General features: G+C 37.5%; 1 protein-coding gene across 1 annotated transcript in view; it reads right to left on the bottom strand.

Moving 5' to 3' along the window:
- Positions 1-23,811, bottom strand: part of DNAH5 (dynein axonemal heavy chain 5) — a 336,377-nt gene that overhangs the window by 94,252 nt on the left and 218,314 nt on the right. Inside the window, exons 48-55 of the mRNA XM_049768362.1 lie at positions 22,792-22,914; positions 22,383-22,596; positions 19,965-20,188; positions 16,539-16,737; positions 13,462-13,634; positions 8,299-8,429; positions 2,817-2,970; positions 2,060-2,327 (exon numbers count right to left, since the gene is read on the bottom strand). Of these exons, the coding sequence (XP_049624319.1) occupies positions 2,060-2,327; positions 2,817-2,970; positions 8,299-8,429; positions 13,462-13,634; positions 16,539-16,737; positions 19,965-20,188; positions 22,383-22,596; positions 22,792-22,914 (1,486 nt within the window). The remainder of the gene's footprint in view (positions 1-2,059; positions 2,328-2,816; positions 2,971-8,298; positions 8,430-13,461; positions 13,635-16,538; positions 16,738-19,964; positions 20,189-22,382; positions 22,597-22,791; positions 22,915-23,811) is intronic.

Here is a 23,811-nt window from a genome sequence, read left to right as displayed (position 1 = left end):
ATGGAAGACACCACAAGATCATTGTATGAAGCAGTGGAGTGAACATGCTTCAAGCTGAAGCAGAGACTAGACTGAAGAGAATTTATTGTGCTATATAGTAATTTCTGAGTCTGCCCAGGAGAAAAAGAATGAAGATAAAAGTGTACTTTGCCTTCCAATAGATACCAAAGCTTAATAAATTTGCTCCAAAGAAGTGAATGATAGTACCTTATATGATATAAAAGGGCATACCTATATATTTTTATTATGTTAAAGAACATATGGCTTATGTTCTATGTTAGAGACCCTATGTCTAGCATAGACCCTAGCACTAAAGTTTATACCCTTATTTAATTAATTTAGTTTAACTTAATCCATAGATTGGGAAGGCATTTAAAGTTCAAAGTCATGTGCTAAAAAAGAAAATTTCCCCCATGAATAAGAGTTTATTAAAATATATGGGACTATCAGAGCCTGTCAGTATTATCACTGTATTGATAGTGCAGTGGCACTTGCTTTGAATGCAGCTGACCCAGATTCAATCCCTGGCATTCCATATGGTTCTATAAGCAACACCCACCCAGGAGTAATTTCTGAGCACAGAGCCAGGAGTAATGCCTGAGCATTGCTGGGTGTGGCCCAAAATAAAAATGAATAAATAAGATTACATGAGTATTATAGGTATTTATTATGCCTATATTTCCCTGGACAGAGCCCAGGATTCCATAAATATAAAGTCAGAAGGCAATTACTGCACTTTACTCTCTCACTGAGATCACAGAATTAGTGACAGAGTTAGGAGTAGAGGCGGGAGTTGGGAAGAGAGAGGACAAAGTCCAGGACCCTTCCTTCCTCCACTTTTCACTGCTTGGTCTGTAGTAAAATATGCTTATTATTGAAACATAATAATCAGATAAAAAGTGAAAAAAATACAATTCTGAATCAGGTTGTCCTGATACATGAGATCAGTGATAGTGCCTATCTTTTAAAATATGTACAAATGGTATTTTTAGGAGAGATAATGCAGGGGTTAAGGTATATTTCTTGGGTGCAGTTGATACCAGTTTGATTTCCAACACCATATAAAGTATCTCGAGTACCACCACAAGTAAGCCTCCCCAAACTCAAGATAGGTAGATGATAGTTAGATAGAGGAACAGATGATAGATGGATGGGTAAATAGGTAATAGATGATAGAAGGACTTCTTACCAAAATATAAAAGTCACTAAGTGAGTTTGACATCTCCTGAGGCTTGCATGTCATTTCATTTACAAAGTGGGTGAACCTTTAACTATGACAGGGAGAAAGGCTGGACTCTAGACATGAACCCACTGGTGAGCAGCAGCCTTTGCCAAAGACTTTGCAGATGGCAGGCGGTACCCTCATCTTGCTTCCCAGGACTGCTACCAGGAGAAGAATTATCCAAGAGATGTGTGACTAAATCTTTTCTCACTGACAGACCCACTCTGGAAAGGGTATCAACAAGAAATTATAGCTTAAGTGCCTTCCTGTCACCTGCAAACACCTGCCTTGAAATACAACTGAGACTGAAAGACTAGAATCATAGTAGATCAATTAAGGGATGGATATGAAGTAGGGCATGCCCTGATAACCAGGAAAAATCAGCCACTACATTGAGAATAAACACTAGTTTGCAAACAGTCTTAAATGTTGGCAAAGTGGTTTTAAACACAGTCTGGTTCAGACAAAACACTAGCATTATATAAAGTAGTTACACTGAGCCAGAGAGATAGATAAATAGTACAACAGGTAGGGGTGTTTGCCTTGTACAAAGCCACCCAGGTCTGATCCTGGCATCTTATATGCTCTCTGAGCACTACCAGGACTGATTCCTGATCATAGAGTCAGGAGTAACCCCTCAGCACCACCAAGTATGATCACAAAATGAAACAAAACAAACTGAAATAGTTATCTTCTCACTCTGACTTCTTACACTGACTCTCTCTATCTTTGTCTATGTCTCTGTCTCTGACCCTCTCTGCCTCTGCCTCTGTCTCTATGTCTCTCCTACACATACAATAAAAGAGAAACTCTGCAACTGAAATGTCCACCGCTCACCAGCAACTAAGGCATCCTTAGGCCACCGGCTAAACCAGTCAATCGTGCAGCCAGAGATCAGGGCTGGAAACTTCAAAGCTCGATTCCGAAATTTCTCCCCAACAGGCGAAAAGCAGAGGACCACATGCAGATTCTGCCGGATGCGACTCATGAAGTATTCATGCAGGTTCTCGTTGGTAGGGGGATGCCTGGGGTGCTCTTTCTTCATAACCGGGATCAGATCACCATTAATTTCGTCAATTTCATCACGGGCAAACAGGTTGGAGACCTTCAAAAGTCCAGACAAACCAGCTTAGTGCAAGCAGAGGAAAAGAGACAAGAAGACAAAAATAAATGGGTCCAGAAAGGTAATGTCCTTCCTCCACTCCTATTCCTAAAATCACCTCTAGTAAATTAACTTTGGCTCTACAAGGTGATAGATAGCATATTTTAAAATACTAATGATTCAAGTATTAAATCCTTAGTCACAATACTTGAAGAAATGGGTGAGAGATCAAAAATCTAATCAACTTTCCTTCTCACCTCCCTCTTTATTTTTTTTATTTGTCACTTGGGGTATTCACTGAGGTTTTAAATGCACAATTTGATTGGGAGTTTTATCCTTCAGAGATCCAATGAAAGAAGCCATTCTTCAGATGGATCACCTAATCCACAATAATAGCTCTATTCAAAATTCTAATGGAAGAATAGCTAAAGCACTCTAAAACTGGAGGTGCCCTGAAAAGACCAAACACAGGAAGTATAAATGAGCTCCTACCTCACCCGATGATAAGACATTGTTCATATATTCCAAAAATGACTCATCCTTAATCTCATTGTCCGTGAAAATAAAAGTGATGCCTTTGCCTTGCTGACCGGCCGTTCTGTACAGAATCTTCAGGTCTTCCATCAGATTGGAGGTGCTGTAAGACCTAGAGAAATATTGTCATTGTGTTCTTTACTATAGTAATTTTTTAGAAATGAAAGAGCCTCATAAAAATGTTTCGTGTCATTTGGCAAACCAAAATGATGCTTATAATGTTCCATCCAATAGGTTTTATATAAACACTTTCCTGTTCCTTCTATTTATCTGCAAATATAAAATTCAATGCTAAACACCACATGTTATAAAACATTATAACTAGTCTGTCCTGACTGAAAACACTAGAGTCAAACACCAATCTGAAACAAAAATACACATTTTTGCCACTGTTAAGACATCTGTATATAAGTCCCAATGTGAAAATGAAGCTCACCACAGAGAGTGGTGAGTGCAGTTAGAGAAATTACTACACTAACAACTGTCATGAGAATGTAGTGAGTGAGAAAAATAGAATGCCTGTCTTGAATACAAGTAGGGGGTAGGGGAGGAGGAACATTAGGGGTATTGGTGGTACGAATGATGCACTGGTGAAGGGAGGTGTTATTATTATGACTAAAATCTAACTACAGTCATGTTTGTAATCATGGTACTTAAAGATATTATAAAAAGAATAACAATTAGTCCATTTAGATAACATATAAAAATAAAATAAAAAGTTAAATGTAAATATTTACTAATACCTAACTATAGTTTACCTTTAAACAACACTTTACAAATTAAATTAATCATTCAAATCTTCACTCTAAGGGATGAGGGTGGTGCTTCCTGTGTGGGCTACTTTCTCATGCCCCAGTGTCATTTTATTCACTGACATCTTTGGATCTGACATGAACAGTAAGCACACTAGAGCTAGTGCGTGGATATGGAGAGGACTGTGCTCAGTGAAATGAGTCTGAGGAAGCGGGATAGACAGGATGATCATACTCATTTGTGGGTTATATATTTTAAAATAAAGATGGTATGGTAATAATATTGAGAGGCAATAGATATAAGGGCCAATCCAGGGTATGAAGCTTCTGAAAAAATAAGGAGTGCAGTTAAGGCAGAGAAGGGAACACAATGATGATGAGAATTAAAGATTATCACTCTGAACAAGAATTTGGTCCTGACCTAAGATAGACAACGATTTTATCCCCCAGCATCTCATATGGTCCCCCAAGTCAGGAATGATTTCTGAGTGCATAGCCAGGAGTAACCCCTGAGCATCACTGGGTGTGCCCACTCCCAAAAAAAAAGAAAAGAAAAGAATTAGATCCTGAAAGGAAATAAAGTGATAGGCATGATTAGGATTCACCTCAGTAACAATATTGCAAACCAGCATCTAAAAAGGGGAAAGAAGTGAGAGTGAGTGAGATAGAAAGAGAAGGGGGGAGGGAAAGGGGGAAGGAGGGATGGAGGAAGAGGAGAAAACTTTCTGCCCCATAGACAGGCAAGGGCGAGGATGGGAGGGAAACTGGGGACACTGGTGGTAGGAAATGTGCACTGGTTAAGAGTTTTATACATTTCATGACTGAAACTCAGTCATGAATAACTTTGCATTTGTGAACAAAAACCAGCTATAACCACAATATTGTAACCACGATTTTCAATAAAATAATTAAAACAATAAATAGGGCCAGAGCAATGGCACAGGGTAAGGTGTTTGCGTTGCAAGCAGCTGACCCAAGACGGATTGTGGTTCATTCCCTGGTCCTCTAAGCTAGAAGCAATTTCTGAGTGCATAGCCAAGAGTAACCCCTGAGCGTCACCAGGTATGGCCCAAACAATCCACAAAAAAACTTTAAAAATAGAGCTAGAAATATGAATAACTATATCATACCAAATCTTTTACCATTCTAAGCTTTGGTAGATGTAAGTTTGCAATCATGATATGTTATAGAGGTCCCAGGATAGGTCCCTTAATTATTAGAAGGAAAAATAATGATGTTCCAACCAGGAATCTCAGAGTTAACCCAACGATATGAATTTTGTATCACTAAGTGAGCTTAGAATTCAGAACACAAGAATAAATACACTTCTGAGTTTTTGAAATTGTTAAATCTTTCACTTCTATACTCTGCTTCTTTTTTATATCTAAAACCAGAAGCAGAAACACTACTACTCTGCATCAATACTTGATGAAGACTTCTAGGGAAATAAAATTTCAGAGATCAGAAAGGAATTTCAAAGACAAAATTCCACTTTGAGAAAGCAAGAGAGCATGTGATTGAGACAGAGAGATAAAAGAGAGAGGGAAAGAAAACGAGCAAGAGAAAGCACAAAATATCTCATCCCAAAAGCCCCTCAGTGCACTCTGGATCCCAAAGGCTTGCCAATTCAAATAACAGGAACTGGACAATATAATGGCTTTTCTTCTCTGAATAAGGTTCTTCCTTCCCAAGCGTGGACCACACAGCCACGCAAAGGTCTTCTGAAGTTCATGCAAAGGTGAGGAGTTGTGCCAGCTTCTATCACTAGTGAGGCATTTCTCATATGAACTCAAAGGCAGAATACAGCACAGAGAAGCCCTGAGATATTTCTACTGGTATGATGTAGTACAATTAAAGGCATGGCAGACCAACGACCATCAACAGTGCATTCAATTCCTGGACAGATCTGGGATGTGGGGCACATCAGTGCTTTTCTGAGTCCCAGCTACAAGTTAATATTATAAACTCTACAAGTCCACCAAAGTTCTTTCAAAGATCAAATTAGCTTGAACGTGTAAAAGTGCTCTTGAAAATAAAAGACTTGATATGAATGTTAGAAACAAAAATCTCACAGAGTTTATTCCTTTTCCTATAATGTTCTTTCATCTGATTTTGTTCCTGCTTAAATTGCACACCAGGTAACATGACTTTGTTCTATCTGTCCTGGTACTTGAAAATAAAAATGAAAATTTTGTATTTATTCTCCTAGTAGAACCCTATCATATATATTTGGTTTTTGGGCCACACCCGGTGACACTCAGGGATTACTCCTGACTATGTGCTCAGGAGTCACTCCTGGCTTGGGGGACCATATGGGATGCCGGGGGATCGAATCGCAGTCCGTCCTAGGCTAGTGCTGGCAAGGCAGGCACTTTACCTCTAGCGCCACCGTGCCGGCCCCAAGAACCCTATCATATTTTATAGGATTAAATTATTGACATATATAATGTATGGCAATAACACCTGGATTGTCTGGATATCCTAAGTTATTGTTTAAGCACTTACAACCTTTCTCACCTTTGACAGCTATGGGCTTATTCAACTACATGTTTCACCCTCTGCGTAAAGCCAAAACTCTAGACCAAAGCTCAAGACAGGACTAGTAGCTCCTACTCCTAGGAATTAAGCTGCAATGAATCCTTCCTGTTAAACTTCCCAACTTGATCTTCTTTCATCTTGGTTAATCCTGAAATTATATTTAGCATCTCTGAGTTACCTCTGCATATCTTTTTACACTTTACTTTTTAATTCCTATTTCTGTATGCACTACCCACCTCTAGCTGAGATTCCTTTAATCATGAGTAATAGCAATATCTATCAAGTTTCCCAAGACATACAAGAAAGTACCAAGTCCGAAAGTTCCAACTTCCCCTATCATTATCAAGAATGGGGCCTCTCCCTCCCTTCTCACTGGTTAAGCTTACCATGTGCTGCCATGATATCCGAGGCATTTTTTTTTTAAGGACTCCAGTTTAATTTCCTTCATTTATTTCTGTGCATACAAACCCAATATGTCTTCCTAGTGGTAATTCATTCATGGCTTCCCCTAACTCCAGAATGAAGTTCAAATCCCTTATCATTGCTTTAAGGGCTCTATTTCTTTCCATTTCCACTTGCATTTTATTATTGCTATTCATACAATCATGGTTCAATCCTTCCAAAATCTGAAATGTAACTTCACATGTGCTTATCCTTTTCCTTGGACCATTCTTTATAACTTCTCTAAATCTCATTAATGTTTAGGTTTCAATGAAATTTTTTCTTTTATTCTATGTTAAGAATTTCCATCTTCATTTCAACAGACTCTTATTTCCTCACAATTTTCCTCACATATTTCCTCACAACATTTATTTCCTCATAACTTATTTCCTCACTAGGGTCATTCATCATTGTTTTTCAACTATGTGTTCTTCTTGAAAAAAACTCAGCGATGGTACCAATTAGATTTCCTTATTACTACTATCTTCTCTAAAACCAGCCAGGGCCTGACACATAACTGGTGCTCAGTAAACACTTGATACATCTTTTTTTTTTTTTTTAATTTTTGGGTCACACCTGGCGGCTCTTAGGGGTTATTCCTGGCTCCGTGCTCAGATATCACTCCTGGCAGGCTCGGGGACCATATGGGATGTTGGGATTCCTGCTGTGGGTCCAGTGTTGGTTGCTTGCAAGGCAAAGGCCTTACAGCTGTGCTATCACTCCCGCGCCTACTTGATGCATTTTTATTTTATCTTTTTAACTCTTCCCCCAATTTCCTTTTGCTAAACTTTCTTTTGAGATGTTAATCCTACCTGGATGATCAGACCTGCCCACACCTGGGATGGGGCAGGCTGTTTTAAATAAAGAAAAGAGTCTCCCTGGGGGAAGAAGACAGAGCTCATGAGAAGAGAAATGGGATAGGCAGTAGAGGGAGAGCTTGGCAAAATAATTGGCACATGGCAGAGAGACTAATGGCAGAGAAAAAGCTGTGAGAAATAAAGCGAGCTGATTCCAGTGAATATCTTAACTGAGTGCTTGTGAATTATTTCTCCACAGTTACCCTGCATCTTTAGACCCTGCTGTCTGAAGGGGTGAGAGACACCATGCCAGGGGAGGACTCACCCAACATGTGGACTTTATACTCTACTATTTTTATTTTAATCTACAATCTTTCTAGTTTGTTTTAAGGACATGTTTCTTCTTAAATCCACCTAAATCGGGGCTGGTGAGGTGGTGCTAGAGGTCTGGTGTCTGCTTTGCAAGCACTAGCCAAGGAAGGACCGTGGTTTGATCCCCCAGCATCCCGTATGGTCCCCTCAAGCCAGGGGCAATTTCTTAGCACTTACCCAGGAGTAACCCCTGAGCATCAAACAGGTGTGGCCAAAAAAAAAAAAAAAAACAAAAAAAAAATTCACCTAAATCTTCATTGTCCTACAGGACAATGCATAATACTATCATGAATGACAAAAAAAATTAGGGAAAGAGGCAGCTATTCACTGCAAAGCTAAGCTGAATTTTTAAAAACTATTATTAATGCTTCAATCTTCATGGTTTATGATAGAGGTTGAAAGGGGAATATGATATGGAAAGACTCAAGAAGAAAAACTAGTATTCCTTCCGTGTAAGAAACATGCTTTGTTCACTTCAGGGGGCCTGTGGGAAGCTTTTTATCAAATCCATTACAGGTTAATTAAATTTAAAAACTTTACCTTGTCAGAGTTATCTGGAAGAAAGTGTAACCAGCAATGAAGGAAGCCAACTTGGTCAGGCTCTGCTTTCCCGAGCCACCCACCCCGACTAGGAGGGCATTGCCCCGGGGAGTACGAATGACTCTTGAGATCTAGAAATAAAAGAAATAAAAAAGATTATATCAGTCAACACATAAACATTTACATTTTTCTCTTAGATATTCAATATCAATGTTTTGGAATATTGTTTTGAATAGATATAGGTGTCTCGGGATCAGAATGCAGATCTTGACTTGAGAAGATTTAAAAAAAAAGTGTTTGACATGTACTCTACTGACTGGTGAGGCTGGAAACTCAGAAACTCAGATGAGACCAGTACAGAGTTGTTAGCAGTTAGCCAATACTGTTTTGTTTTAAATTTTCAAGGTCAGGAATAATAAACATTAATATTTCCTATGAGTTTTCCAAACATAATACAGTTAAATAAAAAAAAAACACAGTATTTTGGTATTTGTAGCCATATCTGGCAGTGCTCATGGCTTACTCCTATTTCTACATTTGGGGATCACTCCTAGAGGACTCAAGGGATTATATAAAATACTGGGGATAGAACCCAGGTTGGCTGCATGCAAGACAAATGCCCTGTTGTACTATTATTTTGTCCCAAACAAATCAAATTTTAAAACAATATCTATTCTTGGAATACAAGACACAGTACAGCAGAATATCTTGCATATATAAAAATGATATTTTAAAGAAAATAAAGTTTAACTATGGAATAGGTATTTTTGAAGAAAATAAATGAAACATAAACACTTTTCTAATAATTGACAGATAGTCATACCTAAGATATAAAGCAAGAAGTGGGTATACCAGAAGTCTACACTATGCAAGCCAGTAGTCCCAAATCATTATACCTTCCTCTGATAAAAGTCCATGCTTTCTTGACATTATTAGAATTGAATAAACTACTTACATCTTCATGCACCTATCCTCATCTACAAAACTCAGTATAGAATTTTCAGTGTATATTTTGTCTTTTGTGATAACTATCTGTCTTTGCCTGTGAATTGCAGGTTAAGTCTCAGATGTTGTTGTTAGATTCATTTTTCTGTAATTAATGATAATAAATATACAGGTGGGGATGGAAACAAAACCTCTTCTTTGTGATATGAAAACTTTCCTAGTGTGACCTGGGCTCTGCATACTACCCAGGTTTTGTAAAACTTTCATTCCCAGGATTACTTCTGCTAGCAGAAGTTATACAAAATCTCTGTCTATACTCAGCTTTGGTCTTATTTCCCCAAATTTAGAATGATAGGAGATCATCAGTTTTGTCTCTATTGTAGACAAGAGAGCTCAGCAAATAGGACACACCCCACTCCTCCAGTGTCCTCATTTCTCACATTCTACGTTATTGTTCAAAGTTGTAGTAGTAAAATTTCTCTAAAGAAAAGCCCAAGTAATGGAAAAATTATCAGAATTTTAAAGGTGCCTTTTCAGTTTTTCCTTCACATAACTTTGAGAGCACCAATAAGACAGATAAGGAACTATTACACCTCACATTTATTCCAAAATTTTGTATTTATCCTCAATGTGCATTTTTGTTGTTGTTGTTGTTGGTTTTGGGCCATGGCCAGTGATGCTCAGGGATTACACCTGGCTATGCACTCAGAAATCACTCCTGGCTCAAGGGACCATATGGGATGCCAGGAATCGAACCCAGGTCTGTCCTGAGTCAGTCACATGCAAGACAAATGCTCTATCACTGTGCTATCTCTCCAGCCCCCTTAATGTGCATTTTAATGTCTATTTTGATATCATCATTGGCAAATATATTAAGGATTTAAATAATTGTTTTCATTATTGGGACTCTTTATCTTAACATCTTCCCATAATTTTGAGCCATTGTTTTATACTAATATTCCATTCATTTTCTATCATATATTAACCATTGAAACTACAGATGACAGATAAATATAGACATGAACAAACAAAAGACTAAGAGAAGATGCCAAAAAAATCATCATCTAATTAAGTCAGAAGTAGTCAAAAACAGGCCAGTGAGATTTTCTAACAGCATATTTTGTATTGTAAAACAAAGATTATGGAATATACTCATTTATAATATTTTAAGTTAAGGAATTAATAAAACCCAATTGTAACCAGTCAAATCTGGAAACAGAAAGGAATAATGGAAATTTTTGGAAGAAAGAAGGCAGAGGAAAGAATAATGCTTGGTGTTAGGTGTTAAGCTGAATTTTATATGAACTTTGAAAAATAAAGGGCCAGAACAATAGCACCCTCGGTAGGGAATTTGCCTTGCACACGACTGACCCAAGTTCAATCCCCAGCATCTCATAGTCCCCTGAGCCTGCCAGAAGTGATTTCTAAGCACAGAGCTAAGAGTAACCCCTGCACTACACCAGTAGTGGCCCAAAAACCAAAAAATTAAAAATAATCAGAAGTTTATGACACAGAAACAGTAACATATAAGCAGAAGTTAAGACTAAATTTTAGGAAGAAAAAAAAAAGATACAAAAAATCTGAGTAAGCAAAATGTTAGAGGAGATTCTACTGTAGTAAGAACGTAAGTACAGGGAAAGGAAATACCAGATATAAACACAAACTGCATGTTTCAGCACCTGCTGGGAAGAAAGTAGGGGAAAGTCACTCCAGAATCCAGATGTGTTTATTCATAAACCAGTTGGAATACATGCTAGGCACACAATGACATCCTAATTATAGTGTTTGACAGGGATTAGACAATGTAAAACCATCTATGTTCCATTCAAACTAACCCAAGAAGCAAAAGAGATGTATCAGCACCATCCTCCATTTTGAAATAAATATCTATTTTCACTGAAAAAGGTACCAAAAGAGATGCTACGGTTTACATCCATCCTGTTTTGCAACAGTTTTCATCTTAAATTATGCTCTTGAGTGCTACCGCATCATGTAAGCAGGTCACATATTGGAGGTTATGCTCACATGACATTGAATTTAGATGTGCTATATACAGAAAATAAGAGTGTAAAGGGGAGGACTGGCCTAGAACAAAATTACAAATGCATTTTTTTTAACATGTAAAACTCCAATCATGGGGGCCTGCGCGGTGGCGCTAGAGGTAAGGTGTCTGCCTTGCCAGCACTAGCCTAAGACGGACCACGGTTCGATCCCCCAGCATCCCATATGGTCCCCCAAACCAGGAACAACTTCTGAGCACATAGTCAGGAGTACCCCTGAGCATCACCGGGTGTTGCCCAAAAACCAAAAAAAAAAAAAAACTCCTATCACAGATTCTTTGGCTAATCCTATAAAAGGCCTCCTAGAAGCTAAGCAGTGAGAGAAAACAGAGTCCAGGACAAAACTCTGCAGCAAAACATGGAAGCTTCCTGAAGCTGATGAATAGTCTAAGTAGCTCTTCTCCAATTTGAGTTGAATTTCCTATTTGTGATGAAATTCTAAGTCAATCCTATTTTGTCTTCAACAGATATGTTATCATGAGGTTGCTGGTGTTATTTATTTAGAAAATAATTTCCCTTTCTAATAATCAATATACTACAAAAATGTCTATGTCTCCAGAAATAACTACTGCTTATTTATAGATTAGAATTCTATTTCAAAATGTTATTCCTCTTGATCTTTGAAAGAACTTGTATGATCAAAAGTCAGTACAGTTGTCTCAAATTTCCTAATCAAAAAAATGTCTTCATGTTAAGGAAATTGAAACCCAGCACAATCGTCATGCCTTTATAAAAGCCTTCTTACACTCTTCCTCTGCCCAAAATAAGGTTCACCTGTAAAACCCTCTAAATTTCTGAGCATCGAATGCAATATTTAACCACAGATTATTATTATGCCACAATAATAACCACAATTATACCATAATAATAACCACAAGGTTAATACTACAACCTGTTATACTGAACTAGTGAAATAAAACATTGAATACCCTTCTAATAAAAAGGATGTCATCAGAAAAGGCCATTAACATGAGCATAGTGATTATATCAGCACTGAGTCTAAATTAAGTCATATCAGTTAGCAAGTAAATAACACATTTTATTTCCATCTTTTGAGGATCAACTTCTAAAACATTAAGACCAGAAAGACTCATCTGAGAGAACAGAAAGGAAAACAACCCTTTGGTGAATTGAATGGTAAGGAAATTTTCATCTAACTCAAAAATTGTTTACATCCTATTTCTAATTATAACTGTGTTAACATGAACAAAATCTAACTTTACCAACTTAACTCTTTGTTGTTGTTTTGTTATTTTCGTTTGGGACATACCCAGTGACACTTAGAGCTTATTCATGGCTCTGCACTCAGGAATCACACTTGGCAATGCTCAGAGGACCACATGGAATACTGAAAATGGAACCTGCATTGGCAGTATAGAAGGTAAACACCCTATCCACTGTACTATCAACCTGGGATTGTCTTAACTCTTAATAAATTTCAAGCTATAAATACATTGATATTGATGTACAATTACTGCCTTCAACCATCTCCAACATTTTTTTTTCACCAGGTAAAAATGAAACCATGAACCCACTGATGCCTCTACAACCCCTCTTCTCCCTGCCCCTTGCAACAGCTTTATATATTCTGTTTCCATGAATATTTGGTAAAAGAATATAGTTACTATCTTTTCGTAACCAATCTCACTTAGCATAATAAAAGCTGCTTCACTACCTTCAAAATATATGAACTTATTTTTATTATCCTTTGCACAGCACAAAAAAAATAACGAGCACATTATTTTGCCTGTGCTTTGAACTCAGATGTCAACCACATTCATTCTATGTAGTGAAAACATGAAGCTGGAAGCTATATAGCGACACTGAATAAAATTATCATGTCACACATTTGAAGTACACTGGCTTTGATTTTAAGCCTATAGGTGTGAGATGTTGCATCTAGTTTAGAAATTAAATTAGAATATAACATTGAGTTTATTTTAAACTGAATATTCTCCAAGAATATTTAAGTAGAAGAGGGTATGATGGATTCTAGATACATATGGTCTACTAAAATAATGTGAGCAAATGAAAATCAATCAAGAGAGTATAAAAGAGTTGGTGGGGCGATTATATATAATTACAAATATAATATTTACATAACATATATTACATATTAATTATATTTAATTAATGTCTAACCCTTCTGGCCACTGACCTTGACTAAGTGCACCATTGCATCTGCAAAAAAAACCAAATCCATGCCAGCACCGCGGATGCTTTCATTATAGAGCTGCAGAAACATGTTCAAACGTTCCTTCAAGTGATCAAAAGATTCAATTGGCTCATAAATTTTGGGCATTTCTGCATCGGCCTCTTCTGGTGTCTCGCCTGCATTTCAGAAAGAAGAATCAATACCATTTCTTTGATTTATTGAATTTCTTGACTTCTTTCAACTTGAGTCATTGCACTACAATTAAACAACGAATAATACTGACTTTCAGAAAAATGTTATTGTATGCCTTTTTGGAAAAAATAAATAAAACCATAGTAAAAGCACTGGAATGTTTGTGACTATCTGTCTTAGCTCTTTCATGCCCAGAATGAGTCTGTTTGAAGAGGCTAAAGCAATTATATTGCAAATAGGACTCTTGCCTTATATATGGCTGCCCTGGGTTGGAGTCCAAACTCCCATATGGTCACCCAAATCCTTTCAGGAGTGATCCCTGTGCACAGAGCCAGTACTGACATTTAAGCATTACTGAGTGTAGCCCAAAGCCAAAAGAAAAAAACCAGGATTTGAAACAAAAACTTATATACATAAAATCTAACTTGAATTCATAGTTGAGCATTGGTATTTCAAGTATCCTTGAAGGAACAGTTGCTTAATGATCAAAAGAATAGTTAAAAGTTAGGGTTTCATTTCATGAACCTCACCACAAAAAGTGATGAGTTTAGTCAGAGAAATAACTACATTGTGAACTATCCTAACAATGAGAAGTATGAGGGAAATAGAAAGCCTGTCTAGAGTACAGGTGGGGCAGGGTAGGAAGGAGGGATATTTGGGACATTGGTGGTGGGAATGTTGCACTGGTGATGGGGAGGTGTCCTCTTACATGACTGAAACCCAACCACAATCATGTTTGTAACCAAGGTGTTTAAATAAAATATTATTTTAAAAAAGTTAGGGTTTAATGTTAAAGTTAGCAAGAGAAGTCCATAATTAAATTAAGAATAAAAGGGAAAGTTTCACTGTACTTATTTGTTCAGAAAATTCTTGAATTGTGAATATCATACTAGTGTGAGAATAGAAGTGAATTTGAGAAATGGAAGCTGGGGTTGAGTAAAATATCTGAAAAATTATTTCAAAGGTAGAAGAATTACTACAATTAAAACATTTTAAATATAAATACATAATATATCAGTTATTTCTTCAGCTCTGACTATAAAGAATAACACCTGATGCCCCCCCCAATTTAAATTTGGTGTAATCACTACCAATAAACATCAGAAAAAATAAAACAGTGGCATCGAGCTTCCTGATTTCCACCTTGAGGCTACAGAGGAAGACCCCATTGAACTTGATCCCAGCAAGGTGCCTGTCCCCGCCCACAAAGGTTGGTGCCAGAGGAGCTCGGCTACTCTTCTTTGCTTCTCAGCTGCACTCATCTTCTATTAAATGAACTCCACCATTAGGAGTAAAAAAAAAAATGGTGGCATCTTATTTGAATCTGCTAATCACAGCCTATCAATTCACTAGGTACGAACTGATGGAAGGTATTACAACTCATCCAATGTAGTAGTCCACAGTTGTTTTCTATTGACCCTGCCCTACCATAACATACTGTTTAAATTACTAAACAAACAAACAAAAAAAGACATAGAATGACCACTAAAACTGACTTTTGATCAATTTTCTTACTGAATTCCAATAGTCACTTTTCTGCTGCATAAAGTTTCACCTCAACCTTAAGGGAAAAATATCTATAGTGAAGTCACGAAGGTCTTACACTTGCTCCAGATGATGCATCAAACTTCACAAAAAGGAAACAGTTGTGCTTTGCTCCTCTCCTAAACCCCAATCTGATTATTTATCCTTCTGAATTATAGGAAATTTTATCCTTCTAAATCACAGGAAATAAGATACATAAATCTGAATTACATTGCAAATGGTCTTATCTTTATAGGGTTTGTGTATGTGTGTGACCTGATTTAAAATGAAATGTCAGCTTCTTTCTGGCGAAAGACCCTCCAACTTGCAGCACCAGCAAGAAATCTTGTCTAACAACTGCTGCTCAGAAACTCTAGCTGGATTAAACATATGCTTTCTGGTTCTAGTCACAAACTTCCTCGTCAGTTTTAGCCTCTTAGAAATTACAGATTGCTTATGCATAAACATGCATTTTTTACATACTGAAATTAACTTAAAATTCATCCTCAAATATTAAATGTTAAGTAAGTGAAAGAAAAATAATTCCCTTAACCATATTTCTAAAGAAAAAAATAGCTGAAACTCTATTCAATTTCCTAAGACATGAAGGGTAGGGGACCCATAATCACAAAAGCTTCTCTCTCATTACCTCTGTCTTTCAAGTCACATGTAATAATAAATTATCACTCAGATAATTCATGGATTTTCTTGTCTTGGTTTGGGGGCCATACTGTGTGGTGTCCAATGTTTACTCATGGCTTTGTGCTTAAGGATCACATGTAGAGGGTACTTCAGGGAATCTATGTGGTGCTGGGGACTGAATCCAGGCTGGCAGCATACAAGGTAATTGACCTTCCTGGCTTCAAGGGTTTTATTTTAAATTTTAGCACTAAAGATAACTGAATAATAATGACTAGGGCTATGCTTCACTTAGCACTATGATCCTCAGACAGATCAAGACTTTTACAAAATATGTTGCATCTATATTCCAACATGCCCCATAATACAGATTTAATATTTCCATTTTTACAAACAGTAGCTATGAAGATTGACTACTCAGACTTTCCCAGTAAATATGAAATTCTCTTTCTTTTTTTCAACTTTACCAGTTCCTGACAATGCTAATTCCTATGTATTTTCTTTTATACTCTCTAGACTCCTAATTCTAGCATAATATCCAAGACAAAATTACAAAGAAAGAAAAGAACTCATCTTTGAACTCCCTGAATATACCTTATGCAATTAAGCACTTTGTCTTTATAAACCATCTATGTCCCACAATGGTTCCAATCAAGTTTATTAAAGGCAACATCCTTGACAATAAAGGACATTGAGGAATGTCCAATTCTGCACTAATCACTTACCTGTAGCTTCGGGGGCTTCTCTCAAAAAGTCCACGAAATAAGCATCCACGCCACAATCCACTAAGGGTTTTTTCTCTTCACCAAGTTCCTCCTCCACCAAACGAACTAATGTCTTATCAAACCAAGTGACATCATCAGGCACTGTGAAACGATCAGCTATCACACGCTTACATTCATGCTTCCACAGTCTTAACAGATCCTGACAAAGGCAAAATGAAAGTGCATTAGTGAAGGGGGGCATGTTAAGTAAAATCCTTTGGAGAAGAGAGACAAATAAAGATTAATTCTCTCATAGAAAAGACATAAAGCCAGAGAGATAGCTCAGTGGTAGGGCATTTTCCTTGCATGCAGTTGACTTGGGATGGATCCAAGTTTGATCTCTAGTATCCCTAAGGGTCCCCTGAGCCTGCCAGGAGCAAGTTCTGAGTGCAGAGCCAGGAATAACCCCTGAACACTGCCAGGTGTGGCCCCAAACAAAACAAAAAACAGAAAAGATAGTAATAGACTTTCTCATAGACATAGAAAGAAACAAAGCAAGATCAGTATCTTATTAAAACAAACTCTTGGATTTTGACTATAGAACTGAGCATACAATGCATTGGGAAGAGGGGATTTGGGGATGGAAAAGAAAAAAATGGACTCAAAATGACATAAGAACAGTGTGTGTATGAGGGGGAGTTGTCTTTAGCATTTTGGTGATGGTAGCCGTGGCTGTATAATAACTTTGTGTACTACAAATGTTAACATTACTAGAGTCCTGTTACCTCTATTACAGTTTTAATCATTAGAACATAAGTTAAATGTATTATTCTTCCCATTAAGCCAGACTTGTGATTTTAAATTAATGTTATTGTAGACAACCACTTTTTCTGCTTCACAATGCTGCATTTTTTAAACAGTAACAGTTGAAATATACTTAAACTTAATTTTAAATTTGTCTTGTTCACATGGAATAACAGCAAGCACTATTTATTCATTCCAGTCTTTAAAATGAAAAACTCTTTAGATGACATTATTAAAATTATGCTGATAAAAAATATGCTGATCAATGGGGCCAGATAGCACAGTTTTAGGGTGTTTGCCTTGTATGCAGCCAACCCAGGATGGATGGTGGTTCGAATCCCAGCATCCCATATGATCCCCTGTGCCTGCCAAGAGCGATTTCTGAGCACAAAACCAGGAGTAACACCTGAGCACCATTGTGTGTGACCAAAAAACCAGAAAAGAAAAAAAGTAGGCTGATCAAGAAACACATTAATATTTTTAAATATTATGTCTTAAATTTGTGATAAATTCACCTTTCGGACATGACACTGACCTTCATGTATCTAGACCATGACATAACATGTAGAATATATGACAAACTCTCATATATCTAACTGAAATATTATAGACATATTTTCTAATAAAATGGGAAGAAAAACTATGGTTATTATAGATGATCTGAACAAGAAATCACATCTAGTTTAGAAACTCAAGACTACATTCAGAATTATGTCATTTTGACCCCAGGTGGATACTTTCAAGTGAACCAACAAGCTGGGTAAGACCCCCCACCAAAGGCCAGGAAGACCCCATCTAAGAAAAAAAGAGCCCTTCAATTTTCAATGTTTATAACTATGATCACATTTTTAATATCTTTATTTAAACACCTTGATTACAAATATGATCGTAGTTGGTTTTCAGTCATATAAAAAAACACACCCCCGCCTTCACAAGTACGATCAGATTTTTAAGTTAAAAGGTCAAGTCTCTCCAAAAGTAGCGTTCTCACAGCCATCCCCAATATCTTAGAGTTTTTCTCCAAAGTCTTTAGAGTTAACCAGTGTGGTTACCCACTTGTGAATATTCAAGCAAGTTATAGTCTTTATTTTGTGTGTTGACATTATTGTTTTGTTTTGTTTTGTTTGGGGGGCTGTAACTGGTTGTGCTCAAGACTTACTGCTGGTATTATTCTCAGAGGAGGAGTCACTTTTGGTGGCACTAAGGAGACGATATGTGGTGCTAGTCTTTGAACATGGGTTGACTGTACGCAAAGCCAGTACCTTAAGCCCTTTACTATATCCTTGGCCCTATTAATTTTGGTCTAATCAACACCTAATAGTTTGATTGACATCTCAATTATCAATGCAACATTTCTATAGAGAAGTCTCCAAAAAGCACATACACTTTAACTACGACTAAACTCCATAAAAGGGAGAAGCAAAACCCAATGCTTGCTGTCTGATAAAACAATCATTGTAGGTGGCAGACACAGGCTAAATTTACTAGTTCAGGAGAATTCCTATAACTTTGGACACTATTATACTCAGATGCATGTGCAAATACTTGGTCTTCTAAATTAATTTTTTCATTTTTCTTCCTCTTATCAATTTTATAAATATGTATAATGCTTTTGATGTACCTAGGTACTAGAAAGAAAATATTATTGCATAGATAACTAACAATAAAATTAATCCTTCAATTTTCAAGGTTTATAACTATGATCACATTTTTACATTAAAAGGTCAAGTTGAAAGTACAATGACTATTGTATAACAAATAGTAATTATTTCCACTATTTATCATAAGAAAAATATATGTGGTAGAAAAAAATTAATTTTTCTTTTCTTGGATTCTATTCATTAGAAAATCACTGTGTAGTATTACCCTAAAGATGAGAAAGTGTTCGGAGAAAATTGATTTTTTTCCTCCTAGATTTTTGAGTTTGGGGGACACACCCAGTAAAGCTCAGGGCTTACTCCTGGCTCTGTGCTCATATTATTCTGATATGCTCAGGGGACCTATAGAATGGCAAGAATTAAACTCAGATGGGCAGCATGTTATCCTCTGTATTATTGCTCCAACTCCTTCAAGAAAGGTTTTGGTTGGAATTTTTTGTTTGTTTTGGAGCCACATCCAGCGATGCTCAGAGGTTACTCCTAGCTCTGTGCTCAGGAATCACTTCTGGTGGGGTGGTATTCAGGGGACCATATGGGATGCCAAGGATGGAACCCAGGTTAGTCACATGCAATGTCCTATCCACTGTACTAACATGCTGGGCCTGAAGTAAGTTTTTGTTATTTGAAGGGATATTTTTGGTTTGTTTCTGGTTTGGAGGCAACACACGCAGTGCTCAGGGGTTACTTCCTGACTCTGCACTCAGGAATCACCCCTGGAGGCTCAGAGAACCATATGGGATGCCAGGGATCCAATCTGGGTCAACTGCATGCAAGGCAAATGCTCTACCCACTGTGCAATTGCTCTGAAGAAAGTTTCTGGCAAAACTTTTGTTTGTTAGTTTAAAATCAGCAAATAATAATCTTGCCTGTGTTGAAACATTCCAAACTGTCTTCAGAATTTCACTAAAAATTTGCACCACTAAGACTATGTAGAGTACAGATGAAACAATGGTATTATCAGTATCCCCTGGTACGTCTCACTCACATCTGATCCCTGGATCACCTCTGCAGTTGTGTTCAGCATTCCCTGCCAGATCCTAGAAAGATCTCGAAGATTAAATACATAATGGAACTTTGCAGGGGTTGGAAGCATTTTATTCTTCGTCATCTGCCACAGTCGGCGGGTCAGAGGAACCACTTTCATGACAAAATCTCTCACTTCTCCTGAGAAACCTCTCTGGGGACAATAGTGGCCAATCCCAATGACACCTGTCAAAGGAAGAAGATGGTAATATCTGATGACTCAAGCAGACTAAATTGCAATGAAACATTTTGTCATGCAAATTTTTTCACAATATAATTTTAATAAAGGGAAAGACACTTCCAGGAAGATTCCCTTGGAAGTTGATTTTTTTTTTTTTTTTTTTTTGGTTTTTGAGTCACACCCTGTGACGCTCAGGGGTTACTCCTGGCTATGCGCTCAGAAGTTGCTCCTGGCTTCTTGGGGGACCATATGGGACGCCGGGGGATCGAACCGCGGTCCGTCCTAGGCTAGCGCAGGCAAGGCAGGCACCTTACCTCCAGCGCCACCGCCCGGCCCCGGAAGTTGATTCTTTTTTAACCTAAATAAATAAAAGTTGGTTTAAGTATTCAAATACTTGGAAATTGATTCATAAATGCTACTTTAAAACTCTGCCGAACTTATTTTAAAAAAGAGAGAAAAAGGGGGCCAGAGCAATAGCACAGTGGTAGGGCATTTGCCTTGCACATGGCCAACTGGTCTGGGTTCAATCTCTGACATCCCATATGGTCCCCTGAGCCTGCCAGGAGTAATCCCTGAGCACTATCAGTTATGGCCCAAAAACAAAGAGAGAGAAGACAGATTTCATGACTCTCCTGCAATCTCTCCATTTTATTGGAAGCATGAAAGGCACTGTCTTTCCAAGCATTAATTCTTTTTATTTACTGCATATGTAAAAATTTTCAGGCAAAAGGGGAATAATTAAAAGTGATAATAGTCATTCTTTCAGGTCCATTTTATTTTTTCTTGGTTTAGATCATTCACATGTCATTAACCCTCCAAATCTGGCTCTCTGGGACTGAAGACAGAGACTCACAGAATTCACCAGCCTAGGGCAGCAAGTGACACTTCACTCTGTCAGAAATTCATTAGGGTGATTCTAATGAGTTTCTTCTCAGGAGCAGTTTCAGAAATGGTGAATTATAATCACACAGATGCATATATAACTTCTGCAAAGCATTGCCCCAAAACCCATTAATAGTGCACTTTTTGGTCAAACCTAAATATCCAACACAAAGTCAATGACAACATAATCAAGAGATCCAAACAACAACAAGCTATACACAAAGGGACCTGTTACGCTAGTAGTCCAGGGGGCTAAGGGTGAGGTATGGGATGCATCTGGGAACTAAGGTAGAGGGGGTCAACACTGGTGATGGTAATGGCCCTAATTCATTGTCACTATGTACCTTAAATACAATTGTGAAAGATTTGTAATTCACATTGGTCTCAATAAAAATTACTCTTAAAAAGTGCATTTCTAGGGGCTAGAGTGATAGCACAGTGGTAGGGCATTTGCCTTGCATGCGGCTGTCCCAGGACAGACCTGGGTTCAATCCCTAGAGTCCCATCTGGTCCCCCAAACCAGGGGTGATTTCTGAGCACATAGCCAGGAGTAACCCCTGAGCATCACCAGGTGTGACCTAAAAACAGACAAACAAAAAAAGTGCATTTCTATTTCTCAGTTAAAGCATTATGGTTATCTACTAAATGACTGCTTGGTCAGCAAATTATTTCTAAAATACTGCGTATTTAATCAATGACCTCTTACAACTTTTAAACAACTCTAGAAATCAGACTTTAGATGATCTCTGACCTGTGTAAAATTCTTTCTTTGGCCAAAATCACTATGTGAGTTTGTAAAAATATCAACTCCATAAATTTCTGGTTTCAACTTGCTATTAAATATCAACCCAAGAACTCAAATCTGACTACACATGAACAATCTCATCCCTTGCAAATTCAAGTCATGCTTATCCCCTATACAAAGGTGTGAACAATCATTGAAAAATATATGTGGGGTGGGATAAGAGAGATTCGAGGGGCATCAGTGTCAGTAAGGTTGCACTGGTGAATGGGGGTTCTGCTTTTTTACGACTGAAACCCAACTACAAACATGTTTGCAACCATGGTGCTCAAATAAAGATATTATTTCCAAAAAAACATATGTAGAAAGACTTATATAGTCAGTCAACTCATTCATGCATAGAATAAATTCTTCTGTGCACCACTTGAGAGTAATTGGAGCAGAAACCAAGGAACTACTCAGTTCCTTGTCAGTTTTATTGTTGACCTTTGAGTAGATATTTGGTCATTGGGGCACAAACAACCATTCTTCCCGTCCCGAGACCCATTGTCATCCTTTTATTTTTTTTTTTTTACCAAAAATCTTGTCCATGGAAGCATCTGAAGGCAACGTGCAATTGAAAATAGAAAACTGTCTCTTGAGTCTTTGGGGTATGTCATTGCGTCCACCCCCAGGATGAATCATGGCTGCCAAAAACTGGACATCCACAACACTGGTAAACTCCCCAGGCTTCTCCAGGTTATAAAATCCATTCTGCTCCATCAGCTGTCGGACTATCTCATTCGTCACCTAGAAAATGCAACTATCACAATTAAAATGCCATTCTTTGGGATTCTAGAACAAAGTCCTTTCGTGTTTCCAAATAATAGAATTTCCTGGACTCAGGAATTACATATTTAAAAATGTAAAAAAATATTCACTCATCAAATAAAAAACATTAAATCAAATTAATTAAAATAATTAATTATGATAGGGTTCATATACCTGGTCTCCCCATTCATTGATTACTGGCATATTTACATCATCAATAAAAATAGTCATCTTCTTTCCTGCAGGAGGCCCATAGGTGGTTCCCATTCGTTTATCCACATAGCTCTCAATTGTCCTCTGTAAAATCAACAACCAGAATATGTGTGAAAATATACTTTAAAACATAGCTAATTAATTTTCAAAATCTAGGAACATTTGACTTAATAGGAATGATTCAGAAAGCCCCCCAGACTCTCAGTTTTGGAAAGCAGGATATAAGGTACCAAAATTATCTTGCACAATGCTTACAGCTTCTGAAATCTGGTTCAATGTGGAGTAAATGAAGTTCTAGCCACTGAGAGTTTTGACTGTGAGGAAGGATTTCTGGCCATGTCCATAAGTTCATTTTTGCCTAATAAGAACTCCATTGACAATACCCCACCCCTGCACACATTATTTAAAGCATCTAGACTTGTTTAGAAAATAAATAACTCCCTTATAAACAGAGAAAATGTCAAATAGAACTATTATCCCAAAACTCCACAGGGTCTGTCCACATCAGTGAGCTGTCCTCTGGAAACTACCCTCTCTCCATTGAAAAGGCTGCCAATGGGCTTCTGCATCCAGAGCCTACCCATTCTCATGACCATGGGGTGAAACCAATTCCCTAGCTCACTCCCTATAGACTGATCAACACAGACAGCATAGTGAAAAATGATGACCCCATCTCTTCTGGTTCCAAAATTCTGAGTTTAGGAAGTCTATGAAACTATAAGTGTTATAGAGAACATTTCTGAAACATTTGGGGGAAAAAATCCTAAAACTATTGAAGGAAACACAATGTGATATATCAATTATACATCAATCTCAAAAGAGGGCAGGAAAGAAGATAGAAGAATTGGAGAATAAAAGGGAGGATCCACCCACCAGGTATTCAGTGACACTGATACTTTCATTTCCAATGAAGGACAAAGTGAACTGGAAACCATGCCATGATTCAGAAAGTTGCACGTGTGCAACAAATAAAATTAAACA

This window comes from Suncus etruscus, chromosome 2 (genome assembly GCF_024139225.1).
Source record: "Suncus etruscus isolate mSunEtr1 chromosome 2, mSunEtr1.pri.cur, whole genome shotgun sequence".
NCBI lineage: Eukaryota > Metazoa > Chordata > Mammalia > Eulipotyphla > Soricidae > Suncus > Suncus etruscus.
Note: the sequence above shows the minus strand (reverse complement) of the source record. Positions and strands in the feature narration are given on the sequence as shown.